The 24,721-nt window shown below is 41.4% G+C and overlaps 1 protein-coding gene across 10 annotated transcripts in view; it reads right to left on the bottom strand.

Moving 5' to 3' along the window:
* dlgap2a (discs, large (Drosophila) homolog-associated protein 2a) overlaps window positions 1-24,721 on the bottom strand; it is a 212,281-nt gene that overhangs the window by 38,345 nt on the left and 149,215 nt on the right. For 6 of the 10 annotated variants that reach the window (XM_015970345.3, XM_015970346.3, XM_054742143.2 and 3 more), the window contains 2 exons: window positions 13,093-13,307; window positions 1,010-1,078 (listed from right to left, as the gene is read on the bottom strand). In XM_015970345.3, coding sequence (XP_015825831.3) covers window positions 1,010-1,078; window positions 13,093-13,307 — 284 coding nt within the window. The remainder of the gene's footprint in view (window positions 1-1,009; window positions 1,079-13,092; window positions 13,308-24,721) is intronic. The other 4 variants (XM_054742144.2, XM_054742145.2, XM_054742140.2 and 1 more) reach the window with 1 other exon arrangement.

The following is a 24,721-nucleotide window of genomic DNA, read 5'->3' as shown; positions in this document are numbered from 1 at the left end:
ACAAGGATTTTAGTAGGCTAGTGTTAGCAATAGAGCAGGCTAGAGTTTGCAGTAGCTTGGGTTGGCGTTGTTCTGCGGTTCTCTTTACGGCCAGCGTTTACTTCTTGCCAATATTGAAGTTGGTTGGGACATGCCAGTGTGCGGCGGTTTTTCTGGCTTATGACGTGTTAAACTAGCTTTTTCCCGAATTGACCTTTCCTCTGCAGTCATTAGAACATTAGCAGGTCGTAGAAGACACAGATACTTGGGAACCTTACTTGTGACACCTCAAGGTGTCTATTTTTAGCAACAAGGTAAATGTGGTTTAAACTCTAGGACTACTTTAAATAGTGTATAATTTCTTCCGATGCTGATCAGCTGATTTCCCTGGGTGTTTCTCAATGTCAAGGCGCCTGGCCTTGTGAGGCGGTATCTTGTGAGGCCAGGCGCCTTGCTTACGAGGACGCTGTCCTTCCTTGGTCAAAGAAAACGGTTAAATGGAACTGACTTGCATCACATGACCGCGGCTTCCACGGCGGTCGAAGCTGCACCTTACTAAACAACTAACCAACAATAGAGAACTTCTTTGGATCTAAAAAACATTTTTAATTAGTTGACTTACTTTTAAACTTGAAAATTGTACCAGAAGTAGCTGTCGGCTTCTAATCCGCTGTCCTTTTGAAAATACCGCGATGTATTGTGAGTAATTGTTGACCAAAGCTAGGCTACAAGACACCTCCCGTGTATCCTCGCTCAGCTAGCTAAACGGCTAACAAACGGAGAACACACGCCTCGGTAGAACATGAACATTGGAACACTGCTTGGCGGTTCCTGATGATGTACCTCCTAGGCAACCGGGGCGGGGCCAAGACATCAAGGCAAGGTTCCTTGGCACTGAGAAACACCCTGACCTCTCAGGTCTTTAGTTATTCTGAGGCACTCGTGTTAAGAGCTTCAGCAGGACAGGTGTGGCTGTTGCTACACAGCACCGACACAGGGGGGTAATGGGAGGTGCTCAGCTTGTATTCACCTCAAGTCTGCAGCAAAATTGGTGATGTAGTTATGCATGTCACTGTTGATTTTATCCAGGCGGTAAGAGCTGCGGGCAAAGAAGAAAACAGGGTTACTGAGTCTCACAAGTGGTGGCTGGATGGGATGTAAAGTCATTGAGTGAAATTCCAGAACTGTGCAAAAGCTTTAAGCCACACCTGGTTTGTTTTTGGCTTCTAGAAAAGAAAAAACCTCCTTTTGATAATTAAAAATGTCTCGATCAAAATTCTCTGCTTGAAAATATCTGTACTTAAAAAAAGGATAAAATCTGGAAGTGTCAGCCTTACAAAAAGGATCTGAGCTGTTTTACAGCAGGATCTTTGCTAAGTTGTTTGTCATGAGCCAACACTGATTCATTGCATGAGTCTAAGAGCATTATCATGCCTAAATGATTAATTGTTTATTGTAATGTGGCATAAAAACACCAATAAAGAGTATTTATTTGAAAATGCTCAAGGGCTGAACTGAAAATGAGACGTTGAGATGTCTTCACAAAGCCTTGCAAACCTTTGATTGTATTACTGGCTATGGATGACTTGATACTTTTGCACATTAATTTAGTTCTAAATGAAATTTGTGATTTATTGAATGTTTGCTTGGGAGTTTCACCAAAGTGCTGCAAACATTAGGGTGATACAATATGACCAAAATAACCTCTGAATGATGGGGAAAGTGGGAACATGTCGCTGTTGGAGTTAGTTAGGACATAGTGTTGCTTGGTGGAGGCAATATCTTCTAAATAATAATAATAATAATAATAATAATAATAATAATAATAATAATAATAATAATGTACTCAAACACAAGTGGAGCGATGGGGAGTGTGTTATGAGTTGTGTAAGTGCACAAAAAGAATTTTCCACAACAGACCAAAAGCATTTGATAATGAAATGTCACAGGCACAACACAATTAGACTTGATAATAAACAAGCCCACTCTCTCTCTGTAGATAATTAGATTATCCGCACACACACACACACACACACACACACACACACACACACACACACACACACACACACACACACACACACACACACACACACACGATCTCCTGCAGCTCCTGTGAAAAGAACATACGCTTTTAGCTGACAGGATCAAACAAGAGCCTTAAAATGCGTACTACTTCACTCGTTCTGCCTGTAGAGAAATTATCATCAGCTGAGTGAGGCGAGCCTGTTTTATCAAATCATGTCACAGCAAATTCCCTCTAATGGTTCTGATTGGTGCTAATGCTCTTCCATTTTCAGCCAATATCAAGGCGAGGGATCACACACTTTCTGCCTTTCATGCTGCATGTAAAAAAAAAAGGTATTTTATTTGTCAAAATGATTCAAATCAAACGTTTCTGGATTTGTGATCTGACAGACCACACGAGGCAGTGTCTTGCCCATGGGCACTTTGGTTTCAGATCGAGCCATGTTATTGGCTGAGGTTTTAAGATAAAGGCCTTTTTTTAAAGGTCAATTTTACTCTTATTTTAAATACATTTGCAGTGGTCTCTTGTAGGACTGAATGTCTTGTAAGTTGTCCTCTCAGGACAAAAGCTCCAGTTTCTGTTTGAGGACAGAGTTCAGCTGGGAGAGAAAGTGGAGGAAGACGACGGGATTTGAAGTCTTGTTTCCTAATCTTAAGACACCTTGCCTCTGATTGGCTAACAGCAATGCAACTCTAGATGTTTTATCTGCATAAATAACACAAACCTGGAGGAGTTCTGCTGTGTGGTGGAGTTGCTAATGCTAATGGTTAGCTTCTACAGCCGAGTCCATTTCCTGGACGTGAAACCAACAACAGCCTTCCCCGTCACGAGTCAAGATGTTAAGTGACAGTGTGACGTAGATCTGTCAGGATTTTCTGAACCTGGTGCTTTCTCTTCTGTTTTCTATCAGATTCTAATGCAGGAGACTATTTTCACGTTCAGCCTGCATGACAAACTCAGAGTGACTGATCATTTTCAAAAACAACAAGTAAAAAACTGTTTCTCATTGAACCTGCTCTTTAATTAGCTCTAAATAGTTACAACTATACTACGTTTGCCTTAAGATGCATTAAACTGTTTAACCTCCTAAAGCCCTGTGTCCACATATGTGGACATTGGCTCCTTGCACTTAAAAATTTTATTCTCTTCTTCTTAGACCTTTTTGTTATTACTTATAGACACTTGACGTTGACTTTAATCTTAAAATATTTTTGTTGTCTTTCTTTCTTCAGGATATTTGACAACATTATTATTAAATTAATCCATCCATCCATCCATTTTCATCCGCTTATCCGGAGTTGGGTCGTGGGGGCAGTAGCCTAAGGTGAGAGGCCCATACTTCCCTCTCCCCAGCCACTTGGGCCAGCTCCTCCGGGGGAATCCCAAGGCGTTCCCTGGCCAGGTGAGAGACATAGTCCCTCCACCGTGTCCTGGGTCTACCTTTAGGCCTCCTCCCGGTTGGACGTGCCTGGAAAACCTCACCAGGGAGGCATCCAGGAGGCATCCTGACCCGATGCCCGAGCCACCTCAATGTGGAGGAGCAGCGGGTCTACTCCGAGCCCCTCCCGAATGACCGAGCTTCTCACCCTATCTCTTAGGGAGAGCCCAGCCACTCTTCGGAGAAAACTCATTTCGGCCGCTTGTATCCGCGATCTCGTTCTTTCGGTCACTACCCAAAGCTCATGACCATAGGTGAGGGTAGGAACGTAGATCGACCGGTAAATCGAGAGCTTCGCCTTCTGGCTCAGCTCTCTCTTCACCACGACAGACCGGTACAACGCCCGCATCACTGCAGATGCAGCACCAATCCGCCTATCGATCTCACGCTCCAGTTTTCCCTCACTCGTGAACAAGACCCCGAGATACTTAAACTCCTCCACTTGGGACAGGACCTCATCCCTGACCTGCAGAAGGCATTCTACCCTTTTCTGACTCAAGACCATGGTCTCAGATTTAGAGGAGCTGATTCTCATCCCAGCTGCTTCACACTCGGCTGTGAACCGCTCCAGCGAAAGCTGAAGATCACATTCTGATGAAGCCAACAGGACCACATCATCTGCAAAAAGCAGAGACCTGATCCTCAGGCCACCAAAACGGATGCCCTCCACACCTTGGCTGCGCCTAGAAATCCTGTCCATAAAGGTTATGCACAGAATTGGTGACAAAGGGCAGCCTTGGCGGAGTCCAACTCTTACTGGGAACGAGCCCGACTTACTGCTGGCAATGCGGACCAAGCTCTGACACCGGTCCTACAGGGACGTAACAGCCCGTATCAGAGGTAATTTATAAAATTAAATTTTATTGAATTTAAATTTTTGTAACTTTGTTTCTGTTAATTACAGTCGACTAATCTGTTACAGCTAGATAGGTTTTTTCCTTTATATCAACCCAAATACAAGTGTGGGTCCCAGGAGGTTAAGCTAGCTTGTTTTGCAGATTTGTCGTTGTATCTTTAAGGATTTATAGCCATCACTAATGAAATATTACATTTACAGTATCAGAAAACCACAAGGTGTCACACTAGTGCAGCCGTATCTCAGTCAAAATGTACATATTTAAAATTTGTTATCAAGAACCTAAAAAAAGGACAAAAGGCGCATACATCTGGACAGCGTTGCATTTGGTGGTTAAGAATCAACCACATTGATGCAATCAATCTGCAGTTCCGGGACTGAAATGTCACACTGATCTGCGAGATCCAGATAATTATATGCTGGGAAAGAGTCTCCCAAACAGATAATCAGCCAAATGATGCGTGTCACTTCAGCCACCAATCAATCGACTGGATTTCTGCTCCGACCTTGAGAACTCGGGAAGACGTGCTCATACATAACACAATGCAATCTAAAAGAATAATTACATTATGTCCAATAGGGATTTATTGAAAGCTTTGTCAGCATTAACTCTGATTAATTACAGCCATGCAAGAAACCAATCACTGACACGCCGCCACCAACTGGACCCAATTTATTTATTTTTTGTACATTTTTTTGGCTAAACGGGTGCAATTAAACTGTTTGTGTGATCAAACACCAGGTCACAGCTGTTCAAAGAGGAGTTCGTGGAGATGGATGTCAAATGATCTCCGGTGCGTAAGTGTCAATAAGACTCGTTATCAGATGTGACACATGACTGACTCTTAATCCAAACGACTGCACGTGTCATTGAGTTCATCATCATCACTGTGGTGTTTTAACGCGGTTGGCAGGTCAAACTCCTGCTGGACAGTCATAAAAAGTAGATTTTTAGTTTGATAAAGACGTCACCTCTGCAGCAGTTGGGAACCCGATGGTTAATTAGAGCATTCGTCGATATCTATCTTTACATCAAGTTCTCGAGCTGTTCCAGTTCAGCGCTCCCGTGGCTGCGATGGACTCTTCACCACTGAGATGAACAAAGACCCTGTCAGCTGCAAGAGCGACAAGAGAGCTCCGAAGAGGGGAAAGATGGAGGGAGGTGACACGACTTGACAGCCTTGTTCTCTTTTTCCCGTCATTTGCCTCAAGGAGTCGCGGCTGTCAACGATGTGTTTGGGCCATCGGAACATCAGATGGCTCCGAGTGCAGAGGAAATCCAACCTACACATGTTCTGTCACCAGTCTAATCTAATCCTGTCCCAACAAAATCAAATGAACCTTGACAGCATAAGCTCTCATGCTTGGATTCAGAATTGGGAGCAGAAATGGGCCAAGGGTCAAGAGAAAAGGGTTCAGTACAAAAAACTTTATCAACTAAACTTAGGAAAATAGCAAGCTACACTCAGGTAGGGAAAAATCCGAGCTTCATATAACCACCCACAGAAACCAGGGAGTATATGACTGACAAGTGTGGTAAACGGCCTGTATTAGCGCCTTCTTAGGGTTCTACAACCCCCCAAGGCGCTTCATAACACAATCAGTCCATCACACACTCACACGCTGGTGGGGATGAGCTACAATGTAGCCACAGCTGCTCTGGGGCGCACTGACGGAGGCGAGGCCTGCTAAACACAGGCGACACCGCAAGGTGGGTTAAGCGTTTTGCCCAAGGACACAACAGCAGCATTCTCTGGCTGTAGCCGGGATCGAACCTGCAACCTTCCATTTACTGGACAACCTGCTCTACATAGTTTAGATATTAAGGAATGATCTACAAGAACTGACTAAGGCCCTGTCCACACGTAGCCGGGGATCTGCCAAAACGTAGATATTTTTCTACGTTTTGGCCTGTCATCCACACGAAAACGGAGTTTTTTCACATGAAAACGGATCTTTTTAAAAACTCCGGCCAAAGTGAAGATCTGCGTTTTCTCCGTTTTGGGTGTCTGCGTGTGGACAGACAAAACCTGAGTTTTAAGGTCCGCAACGTCACTTTCCACGACAAAAAAATGCTGACATCACGTGTGCGGCCTGTGTTTACGCTAGCCGACAGCATGGATGCCCTCAGAGCTGCGCTCGCTTTATCAATTGTCCAAGCGCTTTGTGCTTGTTTGTTTTTGCAAGCGGAATTACTGCTCCTTGCAGAAGACCACAGACGACGCTGACTGGATACAATTCGGGGGAAGTACTGCCGCCTACAGGTCTGGCATGTCCTTAACAACGTATTTATCTGGGTACGTGTGGACAGTTTTTTTAAACGAGGTGGTGTGGATGCAAGTTTTTGGAGGGGCGGATATTCGTTTAAAAAAAAACCCGGCTACGTGTGGACTAGGCCTCAATCTTGGTCCTTGGCGTTCATCGTTCTGCATGTTTTGAAAGTTTTCCTGCTCTTCCTGCTGGCTCATTTCAAAAGTATCACGCCAAATTCCGTGCTCTCTCGGGTGAAAATTTCCAGAGACGTTCCACGGTAGCTGGAAATGGCAGTCTGTCTGGAAGCCGTATGGAAACCAGACCACATCCGTTTTAGGCTCGGCATTAAGCTTAGCATCGCTTAATGAAAGATGCAGTAGAAAGGCTATCCATACGAGGCTGTTTTGAGGGTGTGGCGTCTGTAGTTCCGATTCATTTGGAGAACAGAGTCAGATAAGGGTGATTAGGGCGGCTGTGGAATATTGTCTAATCAATCTCTCTGTATTTATATGCAGCAGTGTGCAGACAGCACGCTGGTTGCAGAGGATGCCTGCCACTCACTGTATTGTGTGTTATTTCACACCGTGTAGTATGCCCATGCACCTCTGCTGGCTGGACCGGACTTGTGCACAGGTTTGTGAATGCGGAGTGTGGCTGGAGGCCAATTAAGACAACTGTCTGCTGGTGTTGAGGAAACGCACAGCTGCTGCAGAGACACAGTTCGAAAACTGTCCTAATGTCTGTTGGCTCTTGTAAAGAAAGTCTTAACCAACAATAAGGAAGATGCTTTCTAGATTTAAAGGTTTAGTTTAGCACTAAATCCATGTTCTGTAGCTGTGATCTGAACAAAAAAAAGAGGCTTTTGTTGTTTTTGAGAACGCCACATCACAGCATCATTCTTTAAGTGGATTTGCAGGAGTATCAGGATGCTTTGGTAACGACACCCTTGGGGACACTTTGGGTGTTTGAAATGATAGCGCCAACAAACCCTCTGCTGCAGACTCAATACCGCTGCCGTCAGTGTCACTGCACCCAGAGGCAGGCCACACAATCTGCGCCTCTCTGGTCAATATCTCGCCTTTAGCAGAGCTCAGCAGACTCGGTGCAACCGCAGAGAGAGACGTTTATTCAGCGGGGCCTCGGAGTACAATAACTGTTATTGATATCCCTTCCTGCTGTTGCATCCTCATAAATCATTCACTGTTTACAGCCATTCAGAGTGGAGAGTGAGGGGGGCGCTTCACAAGATGTGAGAAATGTAGGAAGCCCCACTGTGGCAGAGGCACACATTACAACCTCATCTGAGAGAGGTGTTAAAAGAGCAAAATGACTGCATCTTCCACGACGGATATCATTATGATCCTCCCTGATCACAACCCATAACAGTCGATTAGCCATTTCGCATCCACCGAGGGGAATATCTGGCTTATTATGTGGATATAAAAGGGAACAATTTGGAAGTAATAGTGAGTTTTTGGAAGCCATTTTCTTTTCTTGTCTCCCAGCAAAAGGAACAAGTGTTCATCATTCATTTTTGCCCATGTGCACATGTGCTGCCATAATTCAGGGGAAGAGTCATCTGCTGGGTGGGAAACAATCCGCTTTGGCCAGAAACGAACATTACGTCAGAGATAAAACAAACAAACAAACAAAGACGGAATCCTAATCTCTGATTTCATCTCTTACGCTATCCATACGGATGCATATTGCTGTCTGTGCGAGAGAAAACATAAAGAAGCAGCATCTTGGCAAAGTCTCTCGTAGTAAAGAGGTATAAAAGTCATTTTAATAAGAAATTATCTTGGAAATAAGGTGGTCTGTATCTTGTTATAATGACAAAAGTTTAAACAACAAAATGGCGGTTATGTGTTTTGATTTAACTTTAAAGAGCAAGTCACCCCCTACCAGAGTCTAACTCCACTCCCACTTCCTGTTTGAAAAAGTCAACAAATGCTGTTAACTGGCAGACCGAGAGGGCGGAGCTGCTAACAAATACACACACACACAGGCTCACGACAGCATTGTGACATCATAATGTACCAGTTTACATCATAGCATACCTCTTAGCCAATAGTGGTGGCAGATTTAAATAAAAATACAGCGCAGTTTTTACCTGACAACGGCAAAACACTGCCAGTTTTAGGCAGAATATTTAAATTTTAACTAAGATGCACTGAAGTGCCAAATTATTGACGACACGTGTCTGCAGCACGATTAGACACTCGTTTATATAGTTTATCAGCAAAAAAAAAGTTTATTTGGGGGTGACTTGCTCTTTAAGGATGTACCGCAGCAGCGCCACAACAGTGAGAGGAAAAGCAGCTAACAACGGTGCAGAAATGCGCAAAAACAATCGTTAGCTCCTTTCTCTGCCATGCACACCCCGTTGCCAAGGCAACAGACTGACAGCTCCGTCATTGTGAGAGGTTGTATTTAAGAGGAACAATCTAAAAGCATCAAAAACACCCACAGAATTCCCCCACACACACACAAAGTCTAATGTAATATCGGGGCATACTTTTTACACGTATCATTTTGTTGATGTAAAAAGATTTCATTTACAGTTGTTGGGGTTATTAGGAGCGAACAATTAGTAAGCGTTAACTTACTTTTGGATTCTTCAATAAATTCTGTAAATATGGGAATATTTACTGATTTATTAATTAATTAAGATATTCTTAGATATACGGGGCACCATTCCCCTTTAACCGGGGAAAAATTGAATCCAAAACTCTTATCAGTCTTTCTTGAAGTTCGTAGAATCCTCGGAGCAGAGACGTCTCTTCGACACAACAAAGCTACTGGAGACGAAAATCTGAATTTTATAACGTTTAATTAACAATTTGTCAAATGAATAAACAGTGGCATAAATGAATAATAACCATGTGATATAATAAAAGGATGTATATTCAAAATAATGTTCAAGGTGTTTTGTGTGTATGTATGTGTGTGTGTATTTCTAAAATGGAGTCTGTATACAAGATGGCTGACCCCTTTGTCTGGCTAAAGTGTGGGTGGCAACTTGCACTTTAACTTCCAAGGCACTTAGAATCAGTAGTAACTTAACCTTAAATCACTCAAAACATTTCAAAGGATCATGAAACAACACAAAAGATTAATCACAAGTTAATATCTTTTAGTTTCACCACTTGGCCATAGTAGGAAACGTTTAAAGATATTCAAACAATGATAAATAAGCAGTTTATTTATTCAAAATGACCCGACGGACGTGTTTGGGACGAAAGAGGAAAACACGAAGCTACTTTTTAAGCAATAGCGCGGTTTTATTGCTTATTCTGGACTATAGAGGAAACGGAAGAAGGAAAGAGAGAGAAGGAGATGAGTTTCTGATCACCAGAACAGTGAAGCATCCCTCACTGTTTGATTTGACGGTTCTCCGTGTTTCTCCGCAGCTTTCGGCGTCGTCCGTCGGTTTGATGCTTTCTCCGTTGTTTGGCGTTCTCCGGGAGTGTTTCTCCACGGGCTGGACACAAAGAGAACGAAGTTTCTTTTGTGCTGAGTTTGACAACTTACAGCGTCTCTAAGAGCTGGATGGAGCTCCGCTCGTTCCCAGTCAGGTCCCGATGGAGTTGGAGTGGTTTCCAGCGGTTGCGTGGCTCAACTTGGGCACTTAGAGCTTCCGCGTGCTCAAGTTGTCGGAGCGTTCGACAAGCGTGTCCTTACCGCCAGGTATCCTGGGCAAAAGAACGAAGTTTCTTTGTCTTTGTTGATGATTTATAGCTTGAGTTCGCGGGAAAGCGTCCATGAGCTCCCGCCTCCCGCAGAACGTGTTTCTAGTATTAGGCGGTGACATCATCCCAATGCTTCCGTGTGCAAAGCATCATGGGAAATGAAGTTTCTTGGCGCTGATGTGATTATTTGCTTTTCAGACCAATTTAAGCACAGTCATTTTGGAGAAAATCACTGCATCGTAATTTCCTCATGAGGTCAGACCCTCAACACAGTATTTTCTGGACTATAAGCTGCTACTTTTTCCCCCGCTTTGAACCATGCGGCTTATAATGAGGTGCGGCTTTAGTCAACCAGAAAGGATGGATGCTGGAAAGTCGAATGAAGGAATGGTTAAAGGAGTGCTACGGAAAGCACCCAGGAGGATATTTTTCACAGTAAAACGGCACTGCTTGTTTTCCCAGCTCCACGCCGGGATGATGACAGCAACACGGACAGCGACACAGACGTCGCCACAGAAAAGGTATGTGACGAAGCTCTTCTGAGGCTGTTCAACTCCGACACTGAAGAAGATGACTTCAGTGTTTTCAGTGCGTAGGAGGACGATGAACGAACTAATCACTTTTCTGTTTTGTTTGATACTGATCAGTTCAGCTACGTTCAGTTAAACTACGTTTTCAATTCAGAAGATATCTGCGGCTTTTACCCCGGAGCGGCTTTTATTGAGGTGCGCTCTACAGTCCGGAAATTACGGTAAGTTTTTAAATGTAAAAAGTCAATAACAGGAAGTCAACTTTTACTTTGAAAACTTCCCCTTGACTAGAAAATGTAAGGGCTGCAAATCCAACTGAGGGCTGCTTTCTCCGTAGTTTTCAAAGTGGACGAATGTGTTCCTCTGACAAGTTACTGCTTCTTAAATCTTCTCCCTTTTTTTTCTTCTGGACGACATTCTGCAAGATGTCATTGTGTCACTTCAACGATATCTCGTTACTACGAGATATCAAACGTGCCATTTCGAGAAACTCAATAAAACAACCTTTACAAATCACTGTTACTAAAAAGTTTATTGTTAAAATAAGACTTCTATCTCATCTTAATGACAGACGTTCTCGTTATTACGAGATACCGCTTCTACATTTTTTCCTCGCGTTGACGGCAATGTGCTTCCATACGTCAGCGTACTTAACGCACCCAACAGGTGATTTAAGCACAAGGCAACTTATGCATAATGCAGACACGCTGTATAGAAATGTCTTCTGGATGGTCCTGTGGGAACACAAGACCATGCATGAGTATAGATGCAAATGATGTTATTTATATGGGTCTCTATACTAATGAACAAAGACGTTAGCAGGTTCTTATGTGACTGAAGAGAAGAAATAAAACAAAAATAATTCTAAACGTCACTTTGTGCAAAAGGTTTATTCTTGCCATTTCTTTTGCTGCTCATAATAATAACGACAATAATATTTTCATTTCAGTCAGACCTTTTTAACGCCGTTTAAACCTTTTCTTAGTAATGAATAAGCAACTCTACATTCACATTTAGCTACAAACAGAAAGAAAAGAGTGCCATTAGGGATAAAAGAAAAGGAATATAATAAATTACTACTTTGTTTAATGTTTAAAACGGTTTCTAATATGGGACGGGATGAGCTAGCAGCAGCTTGGTCCTGGTGATGCTGGGATCTTTCATGAATCATGAAAACTACCAACGCAGAGAGGAAGGTGTTCATGATCGAATAAGAGATGGCTGGAAAGCGACCCCCCAGAGAGCTGAGATAAAACACATTAAACAGGATCACACAAAGAATACCACAGTGAACGGATTAGTTACTCAAACCTTGATTTATCATGTTTATTGGAACGTTTTATAAAATAAACTCTGTAGTGAGGTCTTGTTTTTATCAGTTTCGCCGCCTTACTCACCTCAGACGAATCCTGAAACGGAGGCATTTGGAGTCAGTCATTCATGCATTCATTACCTCTCGCCTGGACTATGCAAACGCCCTCCTCACTGGTGTTCCGGACACTGCCCTGAATCGGCTGCAGGTTGTTCAGAACGCTGCTGCCAGGTTCTTGACGGGTACACACCGACGTAGCCACATTACCCCTGTCCTGCCACATCTTCACTGGCTCCCTGTCATTTTCAGAGTGCAGTTTAAGTTACTGACTTTTGTTTTTAAAGCACTCAATGACCTGGCACCTTCCTACCTCTCTGCCCTTCTCACTCCATATGTGCCCACCCGCTCGTTAAGGTCGGCTGACCTTTTGCTGCTGCACACGCCGCGGATGAGACTCAAATCGCGGGGGGACCGAGCATTTGTCCATGCTGCCCCAAAGCTAAGGAACTCATTGCCCATTGGAGTTCGGCAGGCTCCATCTCTGGCGGTTATTAAATCTCGTTTAAAGACCCACTTTTACACTTTGGCTTTTAGACAGTGACTCGTTTTAGTGTTTCATTGTGTCATTGTTTTAATCTGCTCTTATTATTCATGTTTTCTCTGCTTTTAATTGAGATTTTTATCCTTTGTTTTAGCTCCTTGTAATGGGTGTGTTTTGTTTTAGCCTGTGCAGCACTTTGGGCAGCTCCCATGCTGCATTTTAAATGTGCTATATAAATAAACTATGCTATGCTATGCTATATGTATCTCTGTTTTATCTTTATGACTTGACTGAGTTTAAATAGTGGAGCTGCAGCTTGGCACACTTTAGTGGTAGGAAGTAAAAAGTCCCGTTAAAACACAAAACCTGACCGAGTCGGACAGAACTGACCGTGTAACCAAAACAGACCAGAAAAAAGGCCAAAGATAAAAGGAGCAGCGTGTTTTTCTGTAGGAATCGTACCTCTGAGAGTCCAGCAGGTCCTTGGGTCTGATGATGGCTTTGACCAGAGCGTCTGGCCGCACAGACTTCTGCGGTGAGGTCTTGGGGCTGGAGTCCGACTCTCCGCTCTCCTCGTCCCCCATGGCTTTAACATAGCTGCTGCTCCGCATCCTACGACAGGGGATCTCATCGTCCTTCCCACCGCCGGGATAGCCCGCCCACTCATCCTGGGGGACCTGGTCAAAGAGAAACAAAAGCAGGTTTTTCTCACATTAGTGTTCTTAACCCTTCTGTTTATTACTAGTCCCAGTGGAAAGACCAACAGTGGGTTTGGTGGATGGATTCAGTGGCGGCTCCAGAAATGTTTTTCTGCAGGTGCTATGAAGGAGCTAGTCTCTTTATTGAGGGTGCTATGAAGGAAGTGGTCATGCCTACCTATTGTTCTCTAAAACACCTTCGACACTAGCAGATACACGTGCATGCACAAAACCTCAACAACACCTGAAACAATCAACCCTCGACCGCTGCAGCGAAGATAGATGATTCTCATCCAGATCCGTAGGTTTCTGTGGGTCTGAGATAATTTCCAAAGATTCATTCGTTTCTGACTGAACACGTGGAAATTTGGGCAACAAAAACCGATCCATTTTACCACTAGTGCTACCTTTCACTTGTTTGCAGGTGGAAAATGAGGTCAAAGGTTAACATCAATTTCCTGTTTTGGTTCAAGTGTTTACTATCTATATGATAATTGACTGATTATTTTTGTTTTTTATGTTAAATATTATTTTTTTTGTTATTTCATTCAAAATAAAAATAAATAAAACATATAAACAATATGAAATACATAACAAAAAATCTAATTTGAACAAAAAGGAGCAGAATGAAGAAAAACATCTTATAATTTCTGCCCCCTTTTTCAGTAGAAATAATCAATTTATAATTAATTACCATTTGTCAGACCCTGAGCATTCTCTTCACAAGACTGTCCGACAACGGAAGAGTGTCTTCAGTCAGAGGCTTCTTCAGTTTGGCTGCAACACTGACCGCTACTGGAGATCCTTCCTGCCAACAGCCATTGTAATATACAACAACTCGTTGATGACTTGATTATTATTATTATTCTGAGCTACTACAGCAATCAATTTCCCTCTGGGATTAATAAAGTATTTTCAAATTGAATTGAATTGAATCCAGATTCATTTTAAACGTTTTCCTGTTCTAAATTCCAGTGCGATCATGATCATTAATTTAATTTACATTTTCATAATTATTTAATAAACTCAATTTGGTACATTTTTTGAATATACTAAATGACAGTTTTTTTATTTTCCTTATAAGGTTATTCCATAATTTAACACCATTTACAGATATATTCCATTCCTTAATTGTAGTTCTAAGTCTAGGTTTTGTAAACACATCAGTTTATTTCAGCATGTAATTACTAGTTCTCTTTTCAAATATCCCCTGAATGTTTGTTGGCAGAGTACCTAAATTGGCTTTATACATGGTTTGTCAGATTTTCCAGTCTTTTAAATCATGAAATTTCAGTAATTTATATTTAATAAACAATGGGTTTGATGTATCTCTACAGCCACTATAATTGATGATTCTCAGAGCTCTTTTCTGTAAAATAAATAAGGGTTGTGTATAGTTTTTGTATGTTGCTCCCCAGATTTCTACACAGTAAATCAAGTATGGAACAATCAGTGAATTGTGCAATGCCAACAAACCAGAATTAGTCGGTAAAAACTTGAGGAATTGGCAACTTTACCTTTTATGTAACTAATATGGGATTTCCATGTCAAGTCTTCATCAAGAAGAACTCCAAGAAATTTAGTTTCTTTTACTCTTTGAATTGCAATCCCATCTATTTCCAGTGCCACATCACAGTTTTTTTTATCATTTAACAGTATAAAATCTGTTTTATTAAGATTCAGTGCCAATCTATTTATATCAAACCAGTTTTTAATTTTAATCAGTTCATCATTTATCACTTTAGCCACCTCCTCAATATATCCTGAGTAAAACAGTGTTGTATCATCTGCAAATAGAATGGTACCGAGTGTCTTAGATACATTTACCAAGTCATTAATAAACAAAATGAACAGTTTTTGTCCGAGGACCGACCCTTGTGGCACTCCACAATTAATTTCACATAGTTTTGATTTATGGTCCTTTATCTGAACAAACTGTTTCCCTTTTTCTAAATAAGTTTTAACCCATTGATGAGCCACACCTCTTATTCCATACTGACTTAATTTTCGAAGTAACCTTGAGTGATCAATGACGTCAAAAGCTTTTTTCAAATCAATGAAAACACTAACAAAGTCATTTTTATTGTCAATTGCTGTTGATATTTTATCCGTTAATTCCATTATTGCCATTGCTGTGGAATGTTTAGTTCTAAACCCATATTGATCATTGTTTAAAATATTATTTTATTCGATGAATTTATCCAACCTTGATACAAATACTTTTTCCAATATTTTAGAAAACTGTGGAAGCAGTGACACCGGCCTGTAATTATCGAAACTATGTTTGTCACCACTCTTATACAAAGGAATGACTTTCGTTGTTTTCATTGTGTCAGGAAAAATTTCCAGTAGAAAGTGATGGATTACAAATGTAAGTGAATGGTTCAATGACAGATTCTATGACCGTTTTAACAGTTATGTCCAGGTCCTGATAATCGGTTGATCGTTTGTTTCCACAGTTTTTTACAATGTTTCGTATTTCTTCTTTATCTACTTTGTCAAGGACATTACTATTGATGGTACTAATCATTGTTGTCAATTTATCTTCTATTATTGGTTTGTTCTCCATCTACCTACATTTACAGAAAAATCATTAAACTCATCAGTGATTTCTTTATTATCATAAATATCTTTTTGTCCTTGACAAAGTGATTTGGAATACTGGATTTTGTTTTCTCTCTATTAGTCACACTGTTTATTATTCCCCAAGTAGCTTTTGTGTCATTTTTATTCTGATTCAATAGATTTCCATAATAATCTTTTATTTTGCTTCCTAATTATTGTTACCAATTTATTTTCATATTTTTTACATCTATCTTCTGCTTCCCTTGTTTGCAATTTAAAAATAAACTCCTATATAAATTATTCTTTTTTGCACACGCATTCTTTAATCCCTTAGTAATCCAAGGTTGATTTTCCCTTTTACCTGTAGATCTGATTAATTTGCAGTTATCATTATATGACTTGAACAGTATTTTCATGAAGGATGTGTATGCAGCGTTGACATCACTGACGTATGCCTCCTTCCAATTTTGTTTATTATGATCTTTGTTTAATGCCTCCATGGCTTTAACTGACTTATCTCTTCTGTAGTTCATGGTGATGTTTTGTTTTATGGAATGTTTGTATTTGAAGACTGCGAAAACAGATAGGCGGTCACTAATATCCATCATTAATATCCCTGTTTTCCTGACATCATCCTTATTGTTGGTGAATATATTATCAATGATTGTTGCAGTCCGAGATGTAATTCTTGTTGGCTTGTTTATCAAGGGAAATAAACCTGCACTATACAGTGAATCTGCAAAATCCTTAGTTATCTGTCCAGCCTCATGTTCTAAATTAATATTAAAGTCCCCACATAGAAATAATCTTTTGTATTTAATGTGATCAACCAATTCAATAATTTTTTCATTAAATGTCCCAATACATGATCCTGGTGCTCTATAAACACAACTAATTAAAGTATTTTTAGCAGCTTCATAATGTACAGGGCAAATATTGCAAAAAGGATTAATATATCATCATTGTGAACGTTTAAGACAAATAGCAATACTTAAAACAACTTCCGAACTGGAAAAACTAATATCCGTGATAAACATCTGTTTAAGTACCGGACGAGGTTATCTCTGCTTTCTCAACGTCCATATTGCTAGATATGCTGAGTTTTAAGGCGAAATCCTGGGGAATTTCGTCTAGAAATGCAATTACCCTAACCGTGCGCGATCCCGTGGTGGCTAATCATTTTTTGGCAGCCAATCAATTTATGGCACAACACCGGCCCACAGCAGCATGGCATAGCCTACATAATTTGGTATATAAATCGCAGGACCGGCCAGATTATGAAAAAAAAGTGCGACTTATAGTCCGGAAAATACGGCACTTGGTCCAAGTTTGGCCCAACCCACTGATGCCTTTAGACTTCCTTCGCTATGAAGGTTGTTTTGCTAAAAGAAAGATCCACTGCTGATGCCTTTATGTGTTTGGGTTCGATCTGTTCTGTCTTATCCTTTCATTCCTTCCAATGAATGATTTGGTGACGAACTGCCGAAGTAGGAAACAGACTGTCCTCCAATCAACATCACCAACAGTAAAACTTCACAAAACCTCATCTCACAGGATCCAATTTAGCAGTATTTAGGCAGCAAAGCTGCCATCTAATTTAGAGTTTTATTTAGGAATTCAGTTTTAGCTCTATATTTGGAAATATCACAACCGAGACCGATAAAAGTTTTAATTAAATTTTCCACTTCAATTGAAATCCTACATCTTGCACGGTGAGCTCCATCCTCAGAGATAAACAGAGGCATTTCCTTGATAAGCCAACACTAATTAAAACCTTAACGCTGCTCCCGCATCTGCTCAATTTGTAAAATTTCCTTTCGTTTAGCCAAAGCACAAACTGTTAAAAGCTCGGGATGAAATGCTTTTGCGGATAATTTGTCACAAGAGCATCAGAGTTGAGTAAAAGGTGCCGTCTTCGCTCGCTTGCTCTGCCGAAGCCATCGCACCTGCCTCCAAAACAAGCCGGGCACGCAGCAATTTCCTTCCACTCGTTAAAGCGGATAATTAAAAATCCAGGCGTGAGCTTCACCATTATCCCGTTCAGAGAGCGAGCAGGGAGCTCCCGCTTGCACACGCCGCCTGTCCTATACTGCAATCGGAAGGGAATATTTCACACAGCGGAAACAATATAAAGCTGGATTTAAACTTAACACGAGCAGAGAGACCGAGCATCCTGTGTGAGACTGATGCACTTTGATATTAACGTTTTTACTGTTGGAATCAATCTCAAGCAGGGCACTTTATGTTGTTAACAAGGAGGGGTAAAAATTACTTTCTGAGTCATACACCAAAGGAACAAAGTGAGTTTTTAATAGTACATCTCATTACGCCACACATAGTAATGTTATTATATAACTTTAATAGCTTTCTGTAATGAGGATGGTGGTAGAGCTTATTAAAATCTGCAGGACTGACAGTGTTGTGGAGCTGTGCTGTTTGTATCTCTCTCTCTCTCTCTCTCTCTCTCTCTCTCACACACACACACACACACACACACACACACACACACACACACACACACACACACACACACACACACACACACACACACACACAGGCGCGCGCGCACGTAGAACAGGATGTTTTTTCTTGCTATTCAAGCAAGCTGCGTTTTGAAAATACACAGTTTAAAAGGACCAACCCCTTTTTTCCAGGCTTCGCCCTTAAGCTGCACCTCCAGAATACACAACGCTCAGTGCTTGTTCACGAAGGTTCACTTTTAGGTTTTGGGTCTGTTGTTAGTACTTTTTCAGTCATATTTACAAACATATAGGGATGGGTACCTTTGACATTTGAATCGATCCGGTACTAATTCCCGGTACCTACGAATTGATACCGGTACTTAACGGTACCAATTTTCGATACTTTTGAGTGTTTAATATTTTAATTCTCTTTTGTAATTAAATATATGTTTTTCTCAATATATAACAATATTTGATATATATCACGATAAATAACATTCAGCTGTTTTTATTTTAACATCGTCCTTGTAGTTTTATAAGCTGATAATTAAACTGAAGCAAACATCTTTACTGTGAACTAAATTTACTGTGTATCTTCTTTCCTTTTGATGTCCTTTTTCAATTGATTTTTCCTACTGGGAAGTTAGAATTTCCGAGGAGAAAGCGAACGCACCATTAGCTGATACCATTGGTGGCAATGGAAGCTAATTTTTCAAGCTAACTTTATCTTAAACAATTTTGTTTAGCTGCTGGAGCAGATTTAAACGATGATGCCTCACACTTAGATCGTTGTCGCTGGTTTCATCTTCACCCAATCACCCGTCGCATTTAGTAAAGTGAAGCCAAACTTTAGAGTGCGTTCATGTTCTTCTAGTCGGAAATTCGGAGTTCCGAGGAGAAGGCGAACGCACCATTAGTGAAACGGAAGCTAACATATCAAGCTAACATTATCTTAAACATTTTTTTTACCTACCGGAGCAGATTAAGATGAGGATGTATCACTTAGATTGTTGTCGCTGGTTTCATCATCACCCAGTTACCCATCACATTTAGTGAAGTGGACCCAAGCTTTAGCGTGCGTTCTTTCTACCATGCTGCTCTGTTTACAACTGGCTCGCAGCGACCGACGACATAACACTCTTGCGCATGCGCAGCTGTCTAGGCAAGTTCTCGTTAAGAAGGACGGGTACCGAAACGAGGCACCGTTTCAAATGAAGTGAATCGGTGCTCAGTCGGTACTGTGGAATTCGGTCGGTACCTTAAAAAGTACCGAATTCGGTGCACAAACATATTTTACCTACATGAAATTATAACAATTTACAGAGCTGGAACAATATAGTGTGGCGATTTATGGTGAAAAACAAGGAATCTGCGTTAATTCTGAATTTCTAAATTACCGTGGCAACCTACTGACCAGCGGCTGCATTCACAGGTTCTCCGTAAGCAACCTAACCCAACCAGAACAGAACCAGACTAAACTAGAACATTCTTTAAAAGAAAATTTCTGACAAGCAGAACAAAAGAGTGAGTGCGTTACACTAGGCAGCCCAGCTCTGGCTTTGCTTCCTGTTTAGCTGCTCTGAGCCGAGAACGTGTGATTCATGCATACAAAGAGCAGAGGTTGGATGGACATTCAGAAGAGTAGTTTTATGATCTAACTATTAAGAAAGGAAGATCATGGTGATTAGATGAGATTTGTACATGATGTACATGACACAAGAATTTCCCTCGGGATAAATAAAGTTGTTCTTATTCTTATTCTTATTCTTATTGTACAGACTGTTCGATTTAGAGGCGGTTACAATTCTTCCTATTTTTGACAAAACATTTAAATTATCGATTGCCATCAGCAAGTGAAGTGCATTTCAAGCAATTTGGCTAAAACGCTCCAGAAAAACATCTTTTGCTCCACCTTCAAGTATCAGTGAATCACAAGAAGAGCTGAGTCAGGGTCTCCTCTGGAGCTCAACGCAATACATGGACATCGTCATACAAATGCTCTCCGCTGATTGTCTGGGATTCCTAAAAGCTTGGCTGCAGCTGTAAAGCATGACATTGTCAGTAATCATTAAAATCTATTTCATATTTGAAGTCCTCCCAGATGCCACCTCCATTCATCACTTTAACACCCTGGCAAGCACAGGAAGTCCCAAAGCAGCTCCAGTCCTCTGTTTGTCTCAGCTTTTCTAAGTCCAGACCGGTCAGAAACACTTTAGTTTGTGTCAGCCGTGATGAACAAATGCACTGCTCTAATATTACTGATGATGTTTTCCTGTTCCTGTCAGTGACTAACTCACCATTCACACCTTCACAGTGACCCGACTGGCAGCAGAGAGTCACTGGCAAATGTCAGGAGGAGACAGGCCACATTTAAATGTCACCAACATGTCTGACGCGCTGCTGTTAGCTGTGTTTCTGATGTAAATAACAACAGGAACCTGATTATCATCTAAAAGCAAACGAAAACTGAGATCGCCCTTTAAAAACAGAAAATGCTTGCTAACTCGGTTTCACAGCTAAATCCGGACAGCGCAAAAGATGTGCAAACAATAAAAATCCAAATGATCTTTTTCTCAAGGGCACAAATTTGCCTGTTTGTTTAAATCTTTCTGTAAAACAGATGAATACAAAGCAACATCTTTGCTGATTAAAGAATCAAAACAGTAAAAATGAGTCAGTAAAAAGAAAATTTGCAACACTTACCATACATACCATATTTATTTATAAAGCACCATTTCAAAATAGCATGGCAGCTAACCAAAGTGCTGTACATAAAAAAGCCAAATGCTTGAACAAGAAACACAATAAAGAACAGGCAAAACACATAAGAACAAAGCATAAATAGTCAGAGATAAAAATTCCTACTAAAAACAATAAAATAGGAGAACAATTAACAGCACTATAAAAATAAAATAATGCGACGAATGATAAAAAACATTTGAAATGGCACAAATAAAACCAAATAAGCTACCAGATGGTGCGAGGTGCCAAAAATGAGCTACTGAATCATAAAAATGGAATTAAAAAATCAAATCCGGTGCTGGATTTTCATGAAAAGTGTCACGGAGGGAAGGAATACTAACACTTGTGATGTGTGAAGCTGCACGAGTCAATTTAAAGAGCAAGTCACCCCCAAATCAACTTCTTTTGCTGATAAATTATATAAATGAGTGTCTAATCGGGCTGTAGACACATGTAGTCAATAATTTGGCCCTTTAGTGTAACGTAGTTCAAATGTAAATAATCTGCCTAAAACAGTCAGTGTTGCACCGTGTTCAGGTAAAAACTCTGCACTACATTTGGATTAAAATCTGCCACCACTATTGGCTAAGAGGTAAACTATGACGTTAGCAGGTACATTATGATGTCACAGTGTTGTTGTGAACCGGTGTGTGTGTGTGTGTATTTGTTAGCGGCTCCACCCTCTCCGTCTGCCAGGCAACAGAATTTGTTGCATTTTTCAAACAGGAAGCGGGAGTGCAGTAACCCCCAAATTCCACTACCTCCGCTCCGGTCCGCCCCCGCCCTCCGCAGCCGCTCGCTTCCGAACTCAATTTTTACTGGTACCCGCTCTACAACGGCTCCGCTCCGGTGCGGAGACCTGAGGTGGGCAAACAGGCATGCGCGGGATTTTCGAGATCTTGCGATACAGTCAGAGGAATAAACGCGGAAGAGTGTGTGGGAGAAGCATCGAAATGAACTGTTTAATCTGCCCATCATTTGTGTTGACAGATCAGCAGTGTTTGGATCAACAAAGTGTGACTACTTTGATAGTAGAAACTGTATTTGTGGCTTACTTTTGTGCATTTAAACTTCAGCCGCCATTGATAGTTGTTAAAAGTTGTTAAACCTGTGCATATGAAACAAAAAACGCCTTTTGTTTATCGATTTATTGTGAAAAACGGAAGTTGTGCTTGCTCCTTTTCCTGTTGGGCGGTGGTGATTTCTGTTCATTTACTGCGGAGGTGCTCCGGCGTCCGGCAAAAATAGGATCGATTCTATTTTTGCCGGACGCCGGAGCAGAGGGCGGCGCACGGCGCCGCACTGCCGGAGCACGGCCGCAGTAGTGGAATTGCTCTGATTGACTACAACAGGACCGATTTTGCTCCGGCGTTCGTGTCGAAGCGGAGCAGAGGTAGTGGAATTTGGGGGTAAGACTGATAAGGGGTGACTTGCTCTTTAAAGAAATAGTTAATCACTCTCACAAGGATGACTTTACTTGGAAAAGGAAGCTCACTTATTGGTGTACGGCAAGAGTTTACACACCTCCGGCCTTCAGCGCTGCAGGAGAAACCACGAAGCTGGCAGCTAAACATACGACTTCTGACCTTACATGGGTCCTGATCTCCATTTTACCAGCCTAGCATAGGAGCTGCTCTAAGAAGGTGCTGCAGAGCGGTAATATCTGCTCACACAAAAGACAATGAAGCACCCCGTTTGTCCAGATGTTTATTGTTCTCCCTACGTCCTTCAGGAAGACCAAGGAACCACTTCAAAACTGAACAAGGCTGTGGATTAGCTTCTTCCCTGACGTCCCTGGAAAAAGATGTTCAAGCAAGCTACATTATGAAAATGAATGAATGAATAAATAAATAAATCCAACCCTCTTTAAGCCCCCCCACAGAGTCACAGAACTGGATGATCTCAGAAAATGTTCTAACATGAGACTGATAAAGTCAAACAACTATAGAAACACAACTTGGATCATTACACTGGAAACCACCTCTGCTAACGATTTAGCGATTGCTAATATTTTGCATGTTAGCTAACATAGCTAGCCAGGCTCTAGCTTTGCTGCCTGTTCAGCTGCTCCAACTGAGGAAGCACGGTTCGTGCACATAGAGGGGTGTGTGCAGAGGGAGGAGGGGTGATCAGACGGCAGCTCACAATGGAGATGTTCACAATGACTGGATTGGGTTTTTCTAGGATTATACGTTTCAGAGGTGATACAAATTATTCCTTTTTGACACAATTAATGTATTGGTTGCCATCAGTGTGTGAAGAGCATTTTAAGCAATATGGTAAAAAAAACTACCCCCATTACACTTGTAATAGTACTTGTGTGAAGGTTCTATAAAATAATGTGTGTGTGTGATAGGGCTGCTCGATTATGGCAAAAACAATAATCACGATTATGGTGACTGAAATTGAGATCTCGATTATTTAGGACGATTTTTCAATTTATGTTGATTTTATTTGTTTTTATTCAGTCATAAAATTGCTCAGGGCACAATCAGGACAAAAATAAATAAGAAACAAGATGATCACTAAAATAACTCCTGATTTCCAGTATAAAAAGACCAATATACTTATAGCTCATAGTCTATGACCCAAGGGCTATAGACCTTGGTTTAACTCATTTAAGTCTAACCAGTACAGACCCAAATACCAATATCTTGCAAATACTGACAGCAAGAATTATACAGTGGCATTTATAACAAATAAATGCAAATAAATTGATGTTCACAAAATGTTGCATAACATTTATTGAGTCATGTCAATGTGCTGTAGGAGAGTGCACTAGCACCTTTTCCTCAGAGAGATTAGTTATTAGTTATCAGCGTGAGGAACTTATTTCTACCTTATTATAAACTATTTATTTACAAGTCCATCAGTTAATGTAATAATTGTCCCAACCACAGCTGCACCCCCCACCCCCCCAACCCAGTCTCAGCAATCAGCGGGCAAGCTGCACGTGTGTTTAGCACGCCGCAAGCGCACATTTAGCCGTTTTTAGTGGCTCAGGAGTCCGCAGGTACGGTGTGTGTCACTCACTCTGGTCAATCCAACAGGGAGCCGGCTCCGAGAGCTGTTTCTGTAGCGACTGACACATCACTACATCATTCCCTTTCCTAATGTCCTGAAGAACGGTCCGGAGCGCAGGCGGAGTGTTTAGCTAACCTGCAGGAAATGTCAACGACAGTTATCCAGAAAGTAGCAAAGGGTTACCAGAGATGTTTCTGAGGTGTTCGCTAGGTACTTTTAAGATTTAAAAAGTTAAGAAGGGGGTCTGAAAAGCTGTTGGAAATAGCGTCAAAGTCGCCAAGTTGGCAACACTGTGGGAGGAGCGCTTCATTTGCAACTCAGGGCAGCACAAGTGGGAGGAGCAAATAATCGGCTTGTTATGTTTTTATAATCGTTCAAAACTCAGATCGTAATCGTGATTAAAATTTGATTAATTGAGCAGCCCTAGTGTGTGAACAGCAATGAATCTGTCATGACCCCGCTCCAGCCAAGTCCCGTTTCCCAAGCAACCACAGCCAACTCACCATCAACCTCATCCAAACCACCTGTCTCACATTAACTCCTCATCGGCTCCACCTGCATCGCTCCCTATAAGACTACAGCATCTACACCAAGCCTGCG

This window comes from Nothobranchius furzeri, chromosome 18, assembly GCF_043380555.1.
Source record: "Nothobranchius furzeri strain GRZ-AD chromosome 18, NfurGRZ-RIMD1, whole genome shotgun sequence".
Classification (NCBI taxonomy): domain Eukaryota; kingdom Metazoa; phylum Chordata; class Actinopteri; order Cyprinodontiformes; family Nothobranchiidae; genus Nothobranchius; species Nothobranchius furzeri.
The sequence above is the reverse complement of the archived record's forward strand: the minus strand, read 5'-3'. Positions and strand labels throughout refer to the sequence as shown.